The 22,630-nt window shown below is 33.3% G+C and overlaps 2 protein-coding genes and 1 long non-coding RNA gene across 8 annotated transcripts; 2 read left to right on the top strand and 1 right to left on the bottom strand.

Moving 5' to 3' along the window:
* Positions 1-2,194: 2,194 nt before the first annotated feature.
* Positions 2,195-3,916, bottom strand: LOC108689464. Of its 2 annotated transcripts, XR_001931833.1 has the most exons (4): positions 3,533-3,916; positions 3,101-3,440; positions 2,502-2,978; positions 2,195-2,430 (listed from the first exon to the last, which is right to left on the bottom strand). It is a non-coding gene; the product is annotated as an uncharacterized LOC108689464 (long non-coding RNA). The 2 variants fall into 2 exon arrangements; XR_001931832.1 differs by having other exon boundaries at positions 2,195-2,978.
* A 2,767-nt stretch (positions 3,917-6,683) lies between these two features.
* On the top strand, positions 6,684-14,806 carry LOC108689590 (ribokinase-like). Of its 5 annotated transcripts, none has more exons than XM_018196444.1 (7): positions 6,684-7,340; positions 8,129-8,261; positions 8,693-8,819; positions 9,021-9,182; positions 9,341-9,432; positions 11,317-11,505; positions 14,109-14,806. In XM_018196444.1, the coding sequence occupies exons 1-7, from the start codon at positions 7,291-7,293 to the stop codon at positions 14,322-14,324; spliced, it is 969 nt and encodes a 322-aa protein (XP_018051933.1). In that variant the 5' UTR covers positions 6,684-7,290; the 3' UTR covers positions 14,325-14,806. The 5 variants fall into 5 exon arrangements, with proteins under 5 accessions (XP_018051933.1, XP_018051935.1, XP_018051936.1 ...); XM_018196446.1 differs by having other exon boundaries at positions 14,102-14,267; XM_018196447.1 differs by lacking the exon at positions 14,109-14,806 and adding an exon at positions 12,600-12,765.
* A 188-nt stretch (positions 14,807-14,994) lies between these two features.
* On the top strand, positions 14,995-16,764 carry LOC108689332. The gene has a single exon (XM_018196066.1). The coding sequence runs from the start codon at positions 15,257-15,259 to the stop codon at positions 16,028-16,030; it is 774 nt and encodes a 257-aa protein (XP_018051555.1). The 5' UTR covers positions 14,995-15,256; the 3' UTR covers positions 16,031-16,764.
* Positions 16,765-22,630: the final 5,866 nt, after the last annotated feature.

Raw genomic sequence — 22,630 nt, 5'->3', positions numbered from 1 at the left:
CTAGAAAACGCAGCTTTCGACTGAGTACAGATGTATAGCGTTGTATCGACGATAACGAACAATTGGAACGCAACTTGTGTCGCTGTGTGCACGAAAGTGTCTAGGGATATTGCAATTGGAAACCTTGTGCTTTCATCTGTGTACGTTGTTGGAAAACACAATAACAGCAAACGCAGAAACTGTATTCTACAAAACATGATTTCTGATAAGTTGAAATTCTTATTCTCTATTCTCTGTTTCCTGTTCCTTTTATTGTGCGGAGCCTCTTACTCAACTGCTAAGTCCACTAAATGCATTCATTTGGTGCATCTAGAGAGTAGAGACCTTCTAATAAAAGTTTGAACTTTGAACGTAATCATTTTTTATTGGTCCGCTATATTTTAATTAATAACTCCTGAAAAAGAGAAAGGTAGAAAAGACAAAGAAAAAGAAAAAGATAGATAGAACAAAAGAAAAAAAGAAAGAAATAATGAAATAATGAAATGAATGTATGTTCTTCGATCTCATTTTTGCTAAAACTATAAGAGACCTCATTTAAATAAGGTTTATGTTCAGATTCTTATTAAAGATATAAGTACATCCTGTAACACAAGCGCTCACTGAGCAATTAAAGATGATTGGTTCTTATCTTATTTAAATTCAATCATCAATCACCTTTGATTGCTATTTATAAGTTAGTACTTAGCCGCTCAGTGAATGGTTGCACTACTGATAGATATTCAATGGAATAATTCTATTAAGTTTGCCTTTGAAATTGCACTTCTAACACGCTGTAAGCTTCTATCTTTATCATTTATTACTCATAAAAAGAAGATAGAATATTAAGCGATGAGCGCCAATTTCGAACGTAGGAGATTCAAACGTACCGGGACGTACTGGTTGTCATAATTTTTGATTAGTGACTTTTAGAAAAAAATGAATACAAGATTTTAAAATATTATGTACGTTATAATATACTTACATCTTTTAGGTATAAAAAAAAAATACTTTGACATATATAAAGATTATATATAAAGATTATGCGTTTCGCGAGTTTCCTCCGTGTCCAGATCCATTATTGGAATGCCAACTTTTCGTGAACCTTGCAGTCCACTTCATCGAGACAAAGAGCAGCCTGACAGCTTATGAAGTGGACTGCAAGATTCACGAAACGTTAGCATTCCAATAATGGACACGGAGGAAACCCCCGAAACGCATAATCTTCATATAGAAAGCACTCGTGGAAGCCTCAAGAATATTACTTTGACATATATCATTGTACAAATAAATTAATTTCAATTTTAAGTAAAATTGTGCAAATGTGACATTTTACTTCATACTCTGGATTGAGTGTCATATCGTTTCGGGGTTAGTTGTCAGTCTTATATAAAATATAAAAAAAATAGTTTTTTTAAACATTAGTTTTATATTTGAACAAATAATAATAGAATAGAATTTATTATTATAAATTTGCTAAGAAGGGGACTTGATTTACAATTTGAATACATAATAATTGAATAAATAATAATAATTATATAAATATTTTTGCAATAATTATTTTAATTATAAAATATAAATTTTTATTCGAAAAATATAATTATGTAATATAAACTATTATGTAATATAAAATATGCAGTCTTTTTAGAGATTATTATCTAAAATAAATTTCTAAAAATAATATTAAAGTTTGTAAATGTTTTTAAAAAAAAATATCATGTACAAAAAGAAATCTCGATATATTTATAGAAGTTATATGTACTATATCTAAATTAAATGAAAAGATACCGTTTCTTAAACATATGGGATCCAATCAATGAATATATATATAATACTCTTTAATATAAAAGATACTGTATATTTAAAAGAACTATAAAAATTTTAATAATCTGCAAAAGCTAAGTTATGATTCACAGTATTGTACACACATAATATAATGTTTTAGAGATACGTGCTCTGTGAGATCATCCTTTATATATAGTATATTGAATCCATTTTTCATTAGGCAAACTACTTAAGTAAGGTTTTGTACAAATTAAACAGAAACATTCTTTCATAACATCTGTTTCAATGTTAGTATTCCTTTTTTAGTTCTTAATTTGTTTAGATTTCTTAGATTTTTTAAATAGAATTATTCATTGTCTTGTTATCTGTTTTATTAAATAATTTCCTTTTTACATTCTTTCTTCTTTTTAGTTTCCATATTCTTTAGTTTTGCTTTTATTCTCAAGTTTTGCTTTTATTTGTATATTAGCAAGAATAGCTATCTTTCGTTTTTTTTGCCATTTGTCGGGAATTCTTCCGTGGATTAGCTTTAGGAAAAGGACAAATATCTTCTGGAGTTAAACCTTGGCTTGATTCAGAATAGATGGTTGACAGATATTTCTTGAAGGATTGCTTATTTCCATCATGTTTTCTGTACTTCTTCTTATAGCTTGCTGTTCACTATTATTACTGAAATTGTATCATTACATTAACTTTACACTAATTATATTAATACCACATTATTAATATTTTATACTAACCTATTTTCCTCAGAAAGTAGCCTATCTGTAATTTAACTTGAAGCAAAGTTCATAAAAATTTCCTTATTAAAGTAAAATATGTCAATGCGTTTAAAACCTGCTTGAATAGTTGCTGATGTCATAGCAAGTGGATAAGCAACTGTGGGAATATTATAAATAGATATGTTGCGATCAGGATGGTTTAACATCCATGGATCACAAACAGAGTTGATGTATTTTTTTAATGATCTATATACTATTCTAATAGTCGCAACTGATGCGAACAATACGGTGGAAAAAATAACATTACAATTCTGTTTTGTTTTGCATAATTTATTCCTTCAATATTGAGATGCAAATTGTGATTGTCCAATAGCAATAAAACTGGTTTCTCAGTTATACATTTTGCATAATTATGAAAGTCTCTCAAAAATTGTTCAAAATCTTTTTTTTGCATCCAACCTAATTTATTTGCAGTACCACTTTATCCAGATGAATCTAATGTAATAAAATGAACTTTAAAATATATATGAGGAGATACAAAGAAAGGTGGTCTGATTTTCTATTGCAGATATAATACAAGTCAGAGTAACAAATTACGTTGATGAAATGTTTCTTACTTCCTTGTAGCAATGTTGCTTTCCTGAGTAAATATTCTATCTGGTATCTGAACTGTTGTAACTCCTATTTCATCTATATTCCATGTCTTAAGGATTAAAATAGTGATGTGACAAAATCTTTTTCAAATTTGTGTAAAAGAGGGGAAATATTAGCTTTATTGAAGCTGCAGGTAATTCTTGCTTTAAGTGTTGCTTCTGGTTTTCGAATCGAAAGTTTACTGTAACTGCATAAAACCAATCCTTTCCTGCCATTTTATTTATATACCAAGACGGAGGCATTTCAATTGAGTTATAGCAGGCTAGATTATAAGCGAAAATTCTGATTTCTTTAGGAGAAAGACTGAAATAAATATCCGAACCATATAGAATATATTCAACTAATTGCTGTTCTTAAGAATCAGTAAAAATCTGTTTAAATTTAACATAACCCACATGAATTGTTGGAACAACGTTTTTATGTAAATAATCCTCTTCTGGAATCCTCTTGCAGTAACGATATAAAGTACGGTAATTCGCATTTTATTCTAAAGCGGCTTGTCGATGGACAAATTATGTATTTTCACTGCTCTAACAGTTCTCAAAACAATATCAGATGGAGTTTTACCGCTATTCGTCTTTCTTTTTTTTATTTCACTCCATAAATATAACTCACTTAACCTTTAAACGAAAGATTTCATTAGAATTCAGACGTAATCTGATCATAAAGAATAAAAAGAAATAAAGAAGCTACGCTATATGTCAGCGTACTGAGTGCTTCCTCTTTAATGTATTATTTCTTTCATCTCCTTTTTAATGGACCACAATCAAGATACGAATCTCGCAGAATCACTGATATATGATAACTAATCCATTTGGGACAATCTAACCCATGATATAAGAAAGAATATCATTCCCGAGGATGCACAATCGTTCAAAAAATGGCCGCTCTTAGACCAATCAATCGCTGACCACAAATACTAAAAACCAATATGGCTCCCAACAGCCAGCTGCAGTAGCCGTGAATTTTGTAGATAGAATAAAGTCTCATGAAACTAGTTAAGCGGGTGTTTATCTCGTTTCAGGTATTGCATCATCTCAATTATATTTTGAAAAATGGCTGGTTTAAATTGTGCATTTACATTACACAATTTATGAAAGAACGCTTTTGCCAACCTTTTTCGTTTTGATGCTAATATAAATTGTGCAATATATAATATTTTATATCTCCATACATTCATAGCACTAGAAATAGCTTGTACAAATTCTTGTAAGCATAATTTTTGTTGTACAAAAGTAGCATTATAATTGATAATTGAAAAAGATGTAAATTCTTTGAATCGTATTTTCCTTATGTGTTGGTATGATATAGTTATCATTCTTGTATGTCATAATTATTTAATATTTATAGATCGTGCAACTTGTTTCTTTCTACACAAATTATTAATTTTAATAGAAACTATAAATATAACGAAGAAAGGTCTAAATACTAGGAACAAGTTATACAAAATGATTATCATTTAAAGACAATGGTAGACATTAACATAATGAATAAAATTAAATAATAAATTATTCATTGAAAAACAATAGTTCCTTTAAATATATATTATAATTAGAATCACATTGATATTAAAATGAGAAAAAATTTTAGAATAAAACCTTGTATATTTTGTTTCTATTTTACAAAACTATAAACTTTAATTTGTATTATTATTAGTATATTTATCTCAAAAGTAAAACCATTTAAAGTTAACTTAAGTTATGGTTTGGGGTAAATAAATAAATGCAATAATTAAAAAAATTACTTGTCGTTTCCTTTAGTAGAGCGCACTTACACACTTACTGATATATGCCAGCAGATAGCAGCAGAAATCAAATAGAAATTGCAAATCTAACTCAATTTCTGCCGTTAATCTTTTAGAATAATATGTCAGCAGACTTTTTCATATTAAAAATTAATTAATTTTAAAATTTTCCTTATTTTTTTTAAATTTTCTTACTTTTTTTAATTTATCTTAATTTTCCTTATTCATAACGACACTTAACGCTTTAAATTACGCGGCTGCTTTGTGGTCGGTCATTGATTGGCTGTCCCACAAGGCTGCCGCCATTATGCGCAATAATACACCTTATTAGTATTCTTACATGATTTAATGATCGTTCTATCGTAATGATTCTCATATGATCGTTTTTAAAAAAGATTTATTATAGTTTTTTAAGATTAAATTTAGGAAATTTGGGAGGATTATTAATATTTCAGATTGATTGCGTTGAAAGTCCGACAACCATATCAGAATGCAATTATAATTTCTGAAATTAATTCATTTAAATGAATATATGTAATAGTGCAACATCTTTACATTCAGACCGTAATGATGCTTCGTATTTAAAGTAATGTAAAAAAGATTATATTTATAAACTTTGTGAAAATAATTGATTAATTTTTTTTTTTATTAATTACAGCAAAAATTGTCTAAGACATGCCATTATCTATGATTAGAAATCTTGATTGATAATGCTAAAAAGTTATCATACAATTATATAAAAGATAAGAAAAATTTATACACCAACTTCATTTTCTTAAAAGTTGTAAATAATATACGCAATACTTTTGGTGCGAATCATTTTATACTATAAATTAATATTATATCAAATTTTGAACAATTTTACGAATCAGTTCTTTCTTCGTTTGAGATTTCGAAACAATTTCTACACTATCATAAATACATATATACAGAATTTAAGAAACTTGGAAACAGAATATAGCTGTAAAATTATAAAAGGCTTATCTAGACAAACTTATAGCATATTCGATTTACTGATTCTATCTGAGTTTAAGTCAAATCTTTTAAGTCAATAGTCTGTTCTTTTTAACTGCATTTCTTGCACAGTTTAACTCTTCTTTAGCAGCTAAACAGAACAGACCATTAACTCGGAGTGAGACCGAGTTAGTAAATTGAATATGCTATTACATAACTGCATAAACGTATACGTAAAGAGAATTAATAAATATCGCATATTCTACATATATCTTTAATAAAATTTATGCGATTAATTAAATTATTTAGATAATTATCTTTACTCATTTAGTTATGCAGCTATGCATGTTTTTTTTCTGGATATAAAGCGAATTTACCAATCGTAGTAATTGAGGATTTTTGAAAACATAAGATTGCGATTAATCGAGTTGCCTACTGCTAGTTTACGTTTTTCTATATACGGCAGTTCTAATTTAAAAATTATGTAATGCAATACATGCAATATAATTATTACTAAGTAATTACTATTGAGCTATATCGCTTTAGCATATACGTGAACAGCTAACCGGATTCTCATGTAACAAAATGGGTAAGTGCATTCAGTACTTCAATCGTTCACCATCGTTCATCAGCTCTTGTACTTGTTTGGTCTATATTTTTAGATCTAACGGAACATGCCTATCAAATGCAAGAGCTGAGCGCTCTGTAAGCGGTTGTAGTACTAAATGTACCCAATATGGCGACTGCCAATGCAATACGGACAATATAAGATACGTTACTAATGTAACTCAGAATTGTTATTCCGGGCTGTCTATCTATCGTTCTCGATAATATATGGTGATGTCAAGACTGAAGACGTTCCAAACTTGCGTACATACGTGGGTGATCACGTAGGCGCGCTGTTTTTTCCATCGCGAGATTTATAACGATCGTCGAGTATACTTAAACGCTTCTCTAGCGGTGCAAGTTGATTTCGATGGTCTCTCGCAAATGTGTGACTTCGTCCTGATATATGATAACTGTAAAAAAAAAAGAAAGATAACCTGTCCCCGTCAAGGCAAACGCTGCTGTAAATAAAGCCCCTTTTTTATTTTTATTCTTCTAATAGACGGCGGTTTAAATTAATTCACGTGTCTGCGGCATTTCTCTTATTTCGTCCTCTGAGAGTCTCGTCACCGTCACGAGGCTCCACACGCGATACATACGTTGGATCACGCGCAAAAAATGATCTTTCGACCGATAACTGCGATAACATCTCATTATTGATTTACGAACTTGAACGACAAGCAGCGATAACGCGAGTCATCTGTGCACTCTATTTGCGATTAGACGCTGCTCAGAAATAATCATTGTTGCAAGCATCACGTTTCAGAAAATAACGTTTATTTTAATAATTAGAGTTGATTGCTCGCGAGAAAAGTGTATAAGCGAAAGAGAGACTAAAAACTGTGCGGTATGACACCAAAGATAGTCGTTGTCGGTTCGTGCATGATTGACTTTACCTGGTGAGTAAGGATGAAGTTTTTCGCACAAAAGTTGATACTGTCTCATGGTCGATCGATCTCTAATTATTAACATTATAATTACATTGTGATTTGTGTTCTAATAAATATTGTATATAATTACGATAATAAATATAATTAAAAATTGCGCAAAGAAAGATGCTTTCTCTTTACTGTGATTGTGCATTGCAATAATTTGTAATTCTGTTTAACACACTTAATTGAAAAAGCCAAATCTAATTTTATATTTATGTATATAATAAATAGTTACAATCTAATATTATCTCATAATATTAGTCTGTGTTTTTTATTGCTGACTTTCTGAACAAGTACACACAATGTAATAAGTTGAAGTGAAATAAATATACGTTTCACTTCAACTTATTACATCAGTTCAGAGTGCAGCAATAAAAAACAGACCTATTATCATTTCTTTCTGAGAGATCCGGATTTAAATCTCGGCTGAGATATTTTTGTACAATAAAATTATTAAAAGGTTTTTAAGATACTTATTAACATCAAATTGTTAATATTCTTAGACGCTTATTAACATCAATATAATAATTACTTATTAATTTAATATGCGATGTTATTACTTTAGTTTTGTTCATAATTGCATTTCAAGACTGGAAAAGATTTCGGCGCGCGCGGTTTGCAGAATTGAATTATATAAATTCACACCAAAATATTTAAGCACTAAGATTCGCTTTGACCGAATACAGGATTTCTCTTACTTAATTAGATTTATTCTCAACTTCGTATTATAATTTTTTAACATTATTGCTTTTTAGTTTCTCTCCACGGTTGCCAAAATCTGGCGAGACGATAATCGGGACTAGATTTGAAAAGAAATATGGTGGTAAAGGCGCCAATCAGTGTATAACAGCTGCTAAACTTGGTGGATCTACGGCACTTATTGCTTCAGTAGGCATTTATTTTTTATATGGAGTCAACGTGTCACATTTGGCTTTTTTGTTTTTTAAATCCACTTTAGACGATCTACAATGATTATAATTCACGGCCAAATTCGAGATAGAATTCTATTTATAATATTACTTGTCATGTAACATAGAAAACATTTGAAGAAGTTAAATACATACATACAAAATATATATCACTGATACATATTTTCTATATGTGTGTATTTTACTTTTTCAGATGCTTTCTCTGTTACATGACATGCAATATTTATTACATAGAATTCTATCCCGAATTTGGTCGTGAATTATAGACCGTCTAAAGTAAGCTTTATAGTATTCGTTTTTTTTTAGCCAATATTTATATGATTTCTCTTTAATTAATTACGGTTTGTTTCACAACTTACATATTGCGATATTCTTTATCTCTTATCGCAGTTAGGTTCTGACATGTTTGCTCAAGAATATTTAGAGATTTTAAGAAAGGAAAATGTAGATGTATCTCACGTGAAGATACAAAGTGATAAACAAAGCGGTGTTGCTCACATTACCGTTGCTGAAAATGGTATGTTTTAGATGTAGTAAAAATATAAATTAAAGTCTTTTCGAGTGCTTTGAAATTGTTTACGTGGAAAAACAAGTAGTTTTGATTCTGAATAAATCATTATCATTGGAATTAATGGAATTAATTTCTAACTTCTCGTTAAAATAATTTTTTTGATCTCATCAGTAAATAATCGAGTCACCTTTCGAATAACATTCGCAGGTGAGAACACCATCATAATCGTGTTAGGTGCAAACGAATCGTTGACTCCGGAACTTGTGGATTCCGCCGCCAACGTGATCCAAAGTGCAAGCATTTTATTATGCCAGTTTGAGGTGCCGCTAGAAGCCACACTGCATGCATTGAAGTTACATCGGGGCCACGGTTCGTTCCTCGCTTTTTTTTCTCCATGTAGAAATATCCGAACACTGCACTTTTCTCTTTCTAAACTATGTTATCGTAAATCCTAAATAAGGATTAACGATATCGTGATTCTGAGAGAGCTATGGATACAATTTTATGTAAGCGTAATGTAATGATAGGACTTTCTATTGTCAACGGAGCGCCCGCACTGGAAAATCCTGATACGGAAATTTTTAGATTGTGTGACATTTTTTGCGTCAATGAGAGGGAGGTACGTAAACAATTAGTGCAATTGATAAGATAATGAGGACGATTTTTTTTTCAATATAATACAGTAAATTATCCCACAATAATTGGTTTAAAATTAGAATGTCTTTTGAACAGAAATATCTTTAAGATATCTTTTAGATCGACATTCGTAGTCTATTCTTATTTTAAAATCGTATTTTCTTTTGTGTATGTTATTCTCATCACTAACCTTTAAAATTGAATTTTTTGTGTTTTGTAAATTTATGCGAAAATATGTCTCCATAATTTCTTTTTATGTGTTATAATCAATTTATGTGTCACCTATTTAAAAAAATTCATTGAATTTTTACGTCTCAATAATTTTGTTTATTAAAATGATATTACAAAGCGATATTTAATTATTAATATTATTTTATAAAATCACCAGATGGTTTTCAATTTAAACAAATAGTGTGTGTGTGTGTGTGTGTGTGTGTGTGTGTGTGTGTGTGTGTGTGTGTGTGTGTTTATATATAATACTTAACACACACACACACACACATACACGCGCGCGCGCGCGCACACACACATACACACACACACACACACATAACTGCATAAAACTAATTAAAATTAATCAGTGACGTATACGAGTCTTAATAAGATGGGTCTTAATACATACATTACTTGAGGTGTTATTTTTATCAAACTACTTTGCAAATTGCACGACAAATATGATATTGGAACTCTATTTTAATATTAAATGACGCAAAGTCTGCGTCATTTAATGTTAAAATAGTTCCGTGCGATTCTTGTTTATCGTAGTTTGTAAAATTATTTAATAAAATGACATCTCAAATAATATATATATGCATAATAATATATATATGCACGTTGCGGTTTTTATATACGTCACTGATAACTTTAATTAGTTTTATCTTTCGTGCAGTTATAAAGACACATACCATCTTGCTTAAATAATTTTAAAAACTGTCTGAAATATATATTAATAATAATTAAATATCGCTTCATAAAACCACATTTTAATAATCAAAACTGTTAAAAACTGGACTTAAAAAATTCATTGAGTTTTTTTAAATAAATAATAAATAAATCGATTATGATGTATAAAAAGAGTTTACGGAGAAATATTTTCACATAAATTCACAAAGTACAAAAACTTAATTTTGAAGAATGGTAAGAGAGAGAAGGATAACACAACAAAAACGCGGATTTTTTGGTACTTATATACGCTTTGTAGATATAAGAAAGAAATGCAATTTTTATTTAATTTTTTTTCGATATCTCTCACCGTTCGGCAGTTATTCCATAAAAAAATCTACATTTTTTTCAAGGGATGATTTTACACCCTCTCAAACCGTAATATGACACGAACAAAAAATAGTTCGTTGTTACAGATGAACTATTTTACTTGCATACAATGTTTCAGAATTTTCTGAATTTTTGAGTTGTCTAATCTCATTTGTTAGACGATTTTTAATATAAGAATCGATTGAATATTCTGATTTTATAAGATATTTTGAAAGAAAAATGTCGAAGTATTGTAAAGCAATGTTATTATATTTACGTTTCCTCCGATGTTTATTAATTATGAAAAAATTTGATTGTGTGTGACAAAATATACATTTCTATGAAATATATCTTATTAATTGTAAAAATATAAAATATATGATTTATTTATCAGATATAAAAATTTTATATTCGTATTTAAATAAAGATTTTATATATTTAATAAGATTTTATATTATTTTAGTAAAATAAATATATATTTTAAATAAGTATTTAAGTCTTATTCTAATCTTTTTCTCAGTGTATGTCCCAAATTTGAACTTTTGTTTTCTGAAATAGTAGAGCCAAAGCATTATAACATTTCAAATACATCAAGGACTCCATTACGCTTTTGTAGGCGGAAATTATGACGGGCATTCAACCTGTGGACTTGTCGAATATACAACAAATAACGGACAAGTTTCTAGCTAAAGGATGCAACGCAATCATTCTTACACTCGGATCTCTCGGAGCTGCATACGCATCGAAAATGAATACAAACATCACACGAATTTCCACTACTGAAGTCCACCCTGTAGATACTACCGTATGTATTGCATACACAGTATTATAGAACTGTCGTAATCACGATAGATTTCATGATGAATTGTTCGAGTCATTATTCATTATAACAAAATTGAAGAAATCGTTCTTTTGAAGACATGTATTTTAATTATTTAGTAACTTGATGAAGTGTCTCAGAATTATGCGATAATTCTAAGACACTTTCTATAAGTTTTTGTTTTGTTTTAAAAACGTGGTCATTTTTATTATTATTTACACGTATGGTCCGTACTTCCTGCTTATACAAATCTTGTAAATTGATTCGTGATTTCTTTCTCACGGTCGGAATGGTGAAAGTATTTGATGGTATTTTCCGGTTCACAATCTTTTGAACGAACAACCGGTCAATTTCCGGACTGGACTGGAACGCTGATTCACTTAGTGATTCATTCAAATGATTGGCATGTATTTAAGACGAAATTGCTTCAGGCAACTACATAAGTGTAACGATATGCGATAGGGTGCCGGGGATGCATTTTTGGGCGCGTTCGCATATTTCAAGGCATATCATCCGCAGCTACCGATGGACGAATGCATCAGGAGAGCTTGTACAGTTGCTACGTACTCCGTTCTTAAATTCGGTACACACGCGAGCTTTCCAACGAGAAATGATCTGCCGGCAGAGTTATTTATATAAACAAAAACGGAGTTATTTCGAAGTGTGTTATTTACAGATTTGATATTTTATCTCTTTCATTTATACATCTGATATCTATTTTGTGGAATCTTTTTTTAAATTGAATATTCGCAGAATAAAAGTAAATATCAAAAGTTTTATGTACAAAGTGCGTAAACATACGTCCCATTTCCCAAAACCCGAAAAAACTTAAAAATAATACAATCAGGCGTTATAATGCAAATTAATGCAGCAGATTAAATTGATGACAATAAAATACTTAGAGAATGTGTTCACATATATAGAATGTAAAATCAAAATATATGTAGAATTAAAAGTCGAAATACCCTATATGCATGTTTTATTTGTTTTTTTAATCATTTAGAAAACCGGTTTCATCGTTGATCTCCTCCATGTAATTTTTTGCAATATCGTCGACGAATATATTAATTTTTTTGCAGTCAAATAGGATTCGTCCAAAAATTCGAAGACATGTTTAAATAACAACAACATTACCATAACATAAATAATGTTGCAGAACAAATTTCTACATCGATCTTGCAAAAAATGAACGGACTTAGAAAAAGTTAATATTTATTCTGGGATATTAAATTTCTAATCTGTGAAATCGGGGATCAGCTTTATTCTTTCTTTCTACTCTCCTTTCTCTCTGTTTTTCCGACATCCTGGTACCATCTGGCATTGTAACTAAAGTCCGAAAATATATGAAAAAAGGAAATTAATGTATTCTTATTATTTAATAACTTTAATACTTCAATTTTGAATGAAGAAAAAGTGAAATGATCGAAATAAAAAAAGAAATTACGATAGAACAGTATACAAATAAATTATGAAGAAAAATTTAATAAATAGCTGAAGAAAAGTAGATAGAAATTTGATTATTTCAAGTATATTTTTTAAAATAAAAAAATGTGTTTAGCTGTATTTATGTCGCATTAGAAAATCTCATTTTATTAATATTACGTATCTCCGTTCGTAACGATTAATTAAATTAGTACATTTATGGAATTTTTCGGATATTTTTGTCCAAATATATTCGCGCGTATACACGTGCACACATGTTCACGCTAGACGAAAAAAAAATAACGGTAATGGTAAGAGTTAGTGAAAATGCTAAGCGCTTTTACGACATGTGTGTTCTCCGACCTTTTAAAAAAAAGAAGGCACGTCCGGGTATCCCGCCAGAGTGGCCGATGATTCCACCTCAACTGCTTGTTGACGCGAACATACAGCAAGAACGGCGTTATTCCAGAGAGGGAGAGTGATAGAAGGGGCAAGCGTTCTTGCATGTAAATGTCATTTTAAATGCTTTCGCAAGGCGGTGGCGACTTTTAATATTTTGGCAGCCGCGTCGCGATGACAACGACGACCATATCGCTCTCTAAAATCAGCATCTAAAATACTGTCTCAAACTTTTCGCTGACCTGAAGATAATAAAGCCTTTCCGCAGCTTCAGAATGCGGGCCCGCGAAATCAGGAATGAAATGGTTTAATCCCAGTGTTTTACCTTCCGCGTAGTGTCTCACTGGTAATCCCTCGAAGTGCCGAGTTTATAGGAAAAGATCGACAGTAATTGGTAACCGGGAGTCTTTTCCCTTGAAATAATTGCCGGTACGTGCGTTCGCGTGACTAGGTCGGTGGTATCTGAGACGCGCGAGCGTCAACGCGGGAAAATTGTGCCGCGCGTAAACGTCAAAAGGGAAAGGCATTGCATTACTACTTTCGAAGTAACTCTCCTCGCGCACTCTCGTCACGCGTAATCGTCATCGTCGTCGCCATCCCCGCGCCTCGTGGTGTTATAATACGTGAGGATATTGCTGAGGACGAGATTCCACGAAGCACGAGACACTCGGTCTCTCCTCTTTCCGCTATAGATGGGCATTACACCAAGGTGTGACGTCAATGCTCGAGGTTGGTTAGCGATACTAAATCCATGTTTAAGGGAACAGACAGCGGTGACAGAGGCGGCGGTAGCGGTAACGAGGAAGATGCGGCAGGTTCATCGAGAGGGAACGAGCTTTGACGTCAAAGAGGAGAGCGCGCATCCTCGAAGAAGAGGAAGCCGCCGCCATGCCGCCATGTCACACGACCGAAGAAACTCTTCTCAGTTCTCGGGGCCCCGGCCCCGGCCCCGGCACCCTGGCAGGGGCTGTACAAGATGCTGATAAAAGGAGAGGGGGGGATTAGTCATGTCTTCGTGTGTACCGGCACGCGCAAGCCCCCGTTAAAGTGGGGCAACACCACCCACGTTCGCGGGCAGGATAAAAAATCCTTCGGGGATCAGGGAATACTCAGTTTTGAGCAAACCATTAAGCGAGACGATCGAACCGAAACGAAGAGAGACAATCGCCTAGTCCCTCGATCTTACAAGTCCGCGTCGGGAATTCTGAGACGCTCGCGTATCTTGCGCTGGTCAGTACCGCATGCCAAATTTCGACTGGCGAATCATCACAGAGAATCGCGCGGTATCCAGACTAAAATTTGTTAGATCGTCAAAATATTATCAACTTACGTCACATGGTCGAAAGATCCGTCAAACGATCGGTCAAACTCGAAAAATTTCGATTCGAAATACTGTGCCTCGTATTCACGTTTTCTAGTGTCTCGCTGAGATTCGCTAGATTTTGAATTTCAAAAAAAGCTCAATAAACACAAAATAATTCCGGAAAATAATTTTCAGTGGAAAAATTGATCAGTTAAAAGTTTTAAATAATCTCATTGAATCACAGTTCTGATTGCAATCTCTGATTGTAATCGTTTATTTCCATCACGATTGTATTATTCTTGAAAAGTGTCTGGAAGATAAGCTGATATCGTTGATAGAATAGAGAGAGAAAGATATTTAAATGAAAAGATATTATTCCACTGTGACTAAGAAACGTGATAAAAACAACATTAATAAATAAAAGAAATCCCGAGGTTGCGTTAGAAAAAAATTATATATGACGAAGAATCTCGAAAGAAACTAAGATCCATTCCGCTATCAACTATCGAGAATCAAGGAAGAAGAAGAAGAATAAAAAAACAGCCATCAACAAAGACTGCCAATCTTCGAAGAAGATCTTTTGTGCAAACTTTGAACTTATCAGACGACACAATGGCGATATTCAACGTTAGATCTTGCCTGCCTGTTCTTATTGTCTATGTCATCGTCAATATATCGCTTATTCAAGGTCGGAGCCTAAAACGACGACACGGACATCATTCTCATTTGAATTATTACAATTTCGAGGAATCGCCACCACGAGATTTATCGAGACGTCTCGATGACGACGATTTCCAAGGACAGAAGAAGAGTCGCGAATATCCTCAAGTTCTGGATCGTTTCTTGGAGTACGAGGATTCGGAGGAGCGAGTACCAATGTCTTTCCGTCGATACAAGCATGATTCGAGAGATCGCGAGTCTTTACGAAAGGATTTCCTGCGCAAGCACAACGACTTTGACGCACTCTCGATGAAATTCGTTGCTAGGAGAAAACGTCACAACAAATTTGGGACTGTCGCAAACTATCACAAATTTAATCCGAAAGACGTAACCTGGCGATTCGAAGATGAACTTAGGGTGCAAGAAAAAGTTTTCGAACTGGAAGTGAAGCAGGCGCAGAACAGCTCCATTTGCAACTACACCGTAGAGTCAATCCCGGACACCCGGGGTACCCGGATACCGAAGGATCTGGAGCACGTGAAGTGCAATCACATCGGCAGCAGCTGTCAGGGCACCGGCACTTATTGCTGCATACAGACTTACAGAAACATCGAGGTATCCTACGGCGACGGCGACACGGAGACAATGAAGCTCTACATTGGTTGCGTGTGTGCTCTTCAGGTCTTCAGCAGTATGATGAGCTCGGAGATATCCATCAATGATTGACACCGAGAACTCGCTAGGATAACTTGGGGGAGACAGGGGAGTAGTGACGATTCGCTTCGGTGATGAATTCGCCTCGGTGGCGACGATCATTGGCGGTGATCTTCGAACCGGCACGAATCAAGCGAGACGCGTCTTCGAAGGAGACGGCGATTGAAACTAAGCAAAAAACACGACTATATTGTCGCGAATGACCTTGCAATTGGCAATCCGTAGACGAATGGACATCTTTCTTTTTTTTCTTTACACAGGAACTTGTTTGAAGATTGCGTCTAGTGACGCGCGAATACCGGGAACTTAATAGATTTACTTAAACGTTTGACGTTAGAACGATGACAGGGAGTTACGGAACTGCGGTGGGACGGTAGGAGGAGAAAGTTACAAAAGAGCGGAACCGCAGCGTGCGCTCAAGATGGTCTCTTCTCAGTTTTTTGCCCCTTCCGTTCTGAGACCATTCGATAATATACATGCGTAGCCAACTAAATCACGCCCTTCCGACATTATTGCCCAAATAGCATATGACATACATGAACGTTCTAGGAATATTCGTACATTCTTAAAATGTTCTTTGAATGTCTTTAGAAGTTGGTTTGGTGTTGTATGGGTGTAACACCAAAAACAATGAAAATAACGGAAACTAGAACTAGAATGATAGAGTCGATAGGCGGCAAAGCAAATTAACATACATTCCCAAAAATTCACAACTCACTTTTAAAATAAATTCAGAGTGTCATAAGAGAAAGGAAGAAAAAAATTAGTGAATAAATAGCAAGAATTTTTTTTTGGTGCATGAAATTGTGTTGAAAGAGAAGCAGAGATTGTGGTAGAAAAGTACCACAGTTCCGTTTCGTCTTTTTTCCAAGACCTTTCTGCAGGCCTCATGTCGAATTGCAATGTCTAAGCATCTCTCGGATAGTATATAAGATACCGATTCAAGTGCCGTGACGTGTAACGTCGCCTAATAGGAATAAGAAATTATTGTTTACGCTTTAGGTATTTATAGATTCTCTCGGCCGTGTTGTTGCCAAACAATGTGATAAAACACGTACTCGATCACAACCAATCGCTCAGGTAGTGTTAAATCCGGTCAGACGTGCACGTAGCACGTACCCGAGTGCAATTATCATCGCGCATTCATCACGCGCGTCGTTTAGATGGATAATGATAATTGCAAGAATGAATCATGAATATCCGCCGCGATTGACGCACATTATCTATTTATTGCATACATCTTGTACCATCTCGCCTATTTATTTTCGTCAGCATCTATCCATTTACTTATATTTATCTATTTATTTATTTATTTATTTATTTATCCGCTTATTTATGCAGGTATTTATATCGAACTGTTTATGTGCAGCATGTAACGACAATTTGTTCTCAATCTATTCAATCAAAGTGATTTTTTCGCAAAGAAATAAGCAAAAAGCTTTGAAATAATTACGAGCGACGGAAGGCGTGTACTTGTTGCAATTTACATAATGTTAATTGGCATATAATGTGACTGATGTAATTTAAGATACACGAACGTGTGATTTGCATGGAACTTATTTGTGAGTGTCTCACATGTGCAATTTTAGCTTATTTTTCTACGATTTTTTTTATATGTATTATGGAATAAGAGACGAACAGTATTAAATACCGATAATTTGATATCGATATAAAATTGTAATTGTAAAATTATCACTCACGTGTACTTTTTTATACTTCTGTAAAAGATTATACTGCTGTGGTTTAGTGAAAGATAAACAGTATTAAAATAAAAATGTTTTTCTGTAATAATTCTGCATCTCTTTTGTATTTTTTATAAACGCTCCCTATATTATATTAAAATTATAAAAAAAATGTTCAAAACTATGATCCTTCAATTTTTCAGAATCAAAATGGCGTGAATATAAGAATTGTTTATGTTTTTGCTTGTGACCAACGGTTCATACAAAATATTTTAATTTAAAAATATATTTTTTTATGCAATTTTTTAATTTTTAATTATCATTAATTTAATTATAATTAATTTGATTCAAAAAGAAATATTTAAATTAAAAAAAAACTGTGCTGAAAAGAAAAGGAATCTCTATGTTTCCCTCCTATTTATTTACATATGCTTGTTCATATTATTTTCCCTAAGTATTCCTTTTCCTTTATCTACTTTTCCAAATAATTTTTTACTCTAATGTTCCTTATTGATTTTCGTTACATCGAAAAAAATGCACATCTATATTACAACAAGTCACATCTGTTATGATCTTCGATTCTCTCTTTGATAAGGACAACTCTAAGGATTTCCCGCATTTTCCATGAAGGAGTCGGTTTCACCGGCGCGACGTCAGGAAGCCTAGCGGATAGACGATCGGTCTGACGAATGCAGGTACTTCTTCCGCAAGAAATCCTCAATGTTGCTACACACTCGGCAGCTCTGACGTATGTTGGGACGGTCTTTCGGTTGCGCGGTGATTCACAGCGAATTCCTCGTAGACGCGCGTCTTCCGAGGAGGGATTTCCCTGAGAGGTTCCAGCGCGAATCTAGGGGCCTATTCGAGATCGCGAGTCACGAGTTGAGTTACCAATGTGCATAACAACGCACGTATTGGTAACCCGCGCTGCAACATAATCATCGCTTGTGAGCCAGAACTCAGGCATTGCGCGGTGCATTGCGAACGAGAAAAAGAGAAAAAGAGATAAGGAGAACGCGGAGGACTAAGGGAGAGGACCCTACATGGAGGGGCAGGGCAGGTAACGGAAGACGCGCGATTTGAGATATTGCAAAAATTTCCGATGTGTCATCGCGCGGAAATGCTGAATTTTAACGGGGTATCTCTTCCCGCGTCTCTCCTCTACATCGACTGCAACCGGCTGACATTCGCGCGAAGATATCGTGCGACGGCGATGACGACGAAGACGACGACGACGACGACGACGATGACGACGACGACGACAACGACGACGATGGTGGTGATGGGGGGGGGGGACGGAGAGGGAAGACATAAAACCGCAAAGAGGCGAAATGTTGCGCTGGTGTTCGAAAAAGACAAATGGATATATGCCTAGAGTTTAATCCAAGCGCGCATTCTAAATATAAGAAAGCGCAAATTCTATGTATGATAAATAAAGTTTCAAGAAAAGACGGTTTATATCCTTTTCTTTTTTACTTTTTTACCTAAAACAGATGTCTTATATCGTTGCACAAATCATGTGTTGCTTCGATTAAATTAGATAAAATTGTAATATTTTGTAAATTATGAAATATTGATTAAAAATTTATTTAACTCTTTGTGGTCTTTGTAGTCCAGAGGACCCCAAAAAAATATGAGACTTATTTCTAAGGTCTTTTATTAAAACGGGACTTAAACTGTCATTTATTCGAAGTTTAAAATACCCTTTTTGCATCTTCAATCGCATGTTCTTTAGATGTTAGCTTTTGCGATTTTTTTTTAAATATGTTAAAATTAAAAATTCTTTAAAAAGCCATGCATTTCCATATTTTACAATGTTTAAAGTATGTTCAGTGATTTTTGTAATTTTAAAGAACAAAACCTGTAAATACAGCAATCAATTAAAATGTTGGGGTCATTTTGTCCCTTGTGTGTGAACGAAGGATTAAGCAAAACCATAGAAAAATAGACAGATTTTGCTGTAGCAACATTTGAAAGTTGTTACTTTGGATCTAATAGGAAAGTATCTTTGTTAAATCATTCATTTTTTTGATAATTATATCTTAATCCCTTTTTGCACAGAATAATAAGCTAAATTGAAAGAAAATATGTAGTCGTTTTTCAAAAAAATATGCAATTTGCAATATACGAACTTGCAAACTACATTTTTTAAAAGCAATTATGTATTTTCTTTACATCAATTAATTTATCTTATTATTTTGTTTATAGAAGTATTAAGATATCAGTTATCAAAAAATGAATAGTTTAGCAGATAATGATACTTTTCAGTCCGATTAGACTCAAAATAGCAATTTTCCTTACAGAAATCTAATATTAGCTAATTTAATACTGGTCATTTTACTAAGAAACAGTAATGAATTATTTATTTGAAGTACTAAAAGTATTAAACAACAGTGCTTTTAGTACTTAAAATAAATAATTAATTGTTTTTTAGTATTGGCATTAAATTTCTGTAAGAGTCTCAAATGGCATTACAGCACAAATCTATCCATTTTTATATTTTTGCTTAAGACAACTTTTGATCGTCTTGTAATTTATAAAATAACACAGTTTCAACCAATTTAACCAAAAGCACTTTTTTATACGATTTATATGAGATCTTTTATGCGTTCAATCGTAACGGTCCAGATTGCAGTCTAATACAATTCCATCCGCGAATATATATAGAAGGAAACGCGTGTAGCGCGGAGTTTGCAAGTTCATTTAACTGTGCCGTTAATCTTTAACAAATCTGTTATTCCGTATTTAATGTCGACTCGCGTATTAAACATGAATGCCAAAATCATCATTATCATTATTACAATTTCGAATTAAGTGAAGTGGTGCGTTTGCGAAGTCGATTCTTCCCTCGTAACTTGAACTTTGATTTCTACGCAAGAACAACTCTGCGAGAGAATAACTGAGCTGCAAAGAATTTTATTTACTGATCTTTTTCAAATTCTTTTGAACTACATTTTATTAATTTCTTATGATTTTTAAATTTTAACGATTTGCGTGAGCATAAAGAATTTTTATAGTCCCGCGCGATGGCGGACACGGCTATTGACAAGGATATATTTACAGGAATATATTTACGTATACTTGAAGTATAACGATCGGCTTACGACGACGGCACAGCCGACGGTACATTTTACACTTTAGCAAGATAATGAAGTGTAATCCTATATTTTCTTCGCAAGAATAGGAACGGCTTTTTTGCGAGTTTTTTGCGCGAGCGAACTTTTCCACGTTGTAAGCGGCAGTTAACAATGGCCGATCACTTTTTCCTTTTCCTATCAAATTAATGAGCAGGGAAATATCAAGTTTTTCGAGAAACCTCTGATTTTAATATAAATCTTCGATCACATCGAGACATATGCACGCTCGTCGAGACAGGGATCATTGTAAAAGAAGCTACGCGCGCGATTTAGAATTCACATAAGAAGAAGAATGCCCTATCTTTCGCGAGAGCGAAACATTATTTACGATAAAATTCTTCTAGAGGTCGAGCAGGTTCACACTCGTCCCGAAACATAATGTTAGCGTCCTATTTTTAATCCAGACGCTTTAAAAGTGCTAATTTTAATATTAAACGCGTAATGCGCTCATCACTCGCACCGGAAACCAATAAAAAGAACGTTTATGCTGACGTTTTTCTGCGTCCGTCCGATCACCAGGACGAGTGCTAGTGTGACGCTAGCCAGGCCAAATTGGCTATAATGTAATTTTAATACTTCTGCTTATGATCGGAATCTCGGGTACCTTGAAAAGTCGCCGGTGCAGCCGGTTTTAACGAGCGGATCGTATTCTACGATTCTTTGAGATCCACGGCTCCTCTGCATCGCCAGTCGTCAAATCGCTCGTCGACTCGCCGACTGACATTTGCGTGGGACGATTGCGTGGAGCGGAATAGAGAGAGATGTTAACAGGTGATAAGGTATGCAGAGGGATGCCCCGACCGGGCACATACCGCAGTCTCTGATTTGCATGCTAAAGTCACTGCGAAGGCCGCCGCGAGCTAACTAAAAAGTATTACACGTCGCATGTATGTATGTTTCTACGCAATGCGCCGATAATAATGGCTTTTACGGGCGATAACGAAAACTTACTGACTGACGTGACTTTGCGAAATATCGACGGACGTCAACCCGAGTAAGATCGGATATCTAGGCATTTATTATTCAAGACGTAAAGAGAAAAATGTTCCTCTCCTTTTTCTGACGCACGAGCAATAAAGTTGCGATCAATCTATGATCAAAGGGGGGGGGGGGAGGAAGATATTAATTGCTCGTCGGAAAACAAATTTATACGTAACTATTCTAAAACAACTATTCTAAAATAATTCAGAATATGAGATATTACTACAATTCTTCGTCAATAAGCATTATCTTGCAAAATCTTTTTAGCATATTGCGAAAAATGTATTAATTTTAATAAATATATTTTATTTGAATAATGTCAAGTAAACATTTACTTATAATAAATAAATATTTACTCAATAGAAAGGAAGTGATAGTTAAATTAAATTAATAGTTTTTATAAATATATCTTTATTTAATATTTAATAAATGTTTAATTATCATAATTTAAACAAATAATTTATTAAAGCTTAATATATTTTTTTGCAGCAAAGCGTTTCCTTTTTTATTTTTCAATTGATTACAATGCACATATAAAGTGACGTTTTTCATGTGATCAAATTTAAGTTTTAAGCCTTAAGAAATTGATCAATCACAATCAAAGAGAAGAGAATAATCGATTACGATTGATTAATTTCTTACAGCTTAAAGCTTAAAGCTTAAATTTTACACCGTAAAATCTCATTGTAGACTTCGTTTAAAACGTGCGCGCCTGAGAGAGTAATATCGAATTCTTACTATTTTCCAGAAGAAAGCGTTATTATGTATTGAGTGACGAAAGTGTTTAGAAGTGGAAACTAAAAATGGAAATT

The sequence above is a fragment of the Atta colombica genome, unplaced genomic scaffold (assembly GCF_001594045.1).
Source record: "Atta colombica isolate Treedump-2 unplaced genomic scaffold, Acol1.0 scaffold27, whole genome shotgun sequence".
Lineage (NCBI taxonomy): Eukaryota > Metazoa > Arthropoda > Insecta > Hymenoptera > Formicidae > Atta > Atta colombica.
This window is presented reverse-complemented; position numbering and strand designations above follow the sequence as displayed.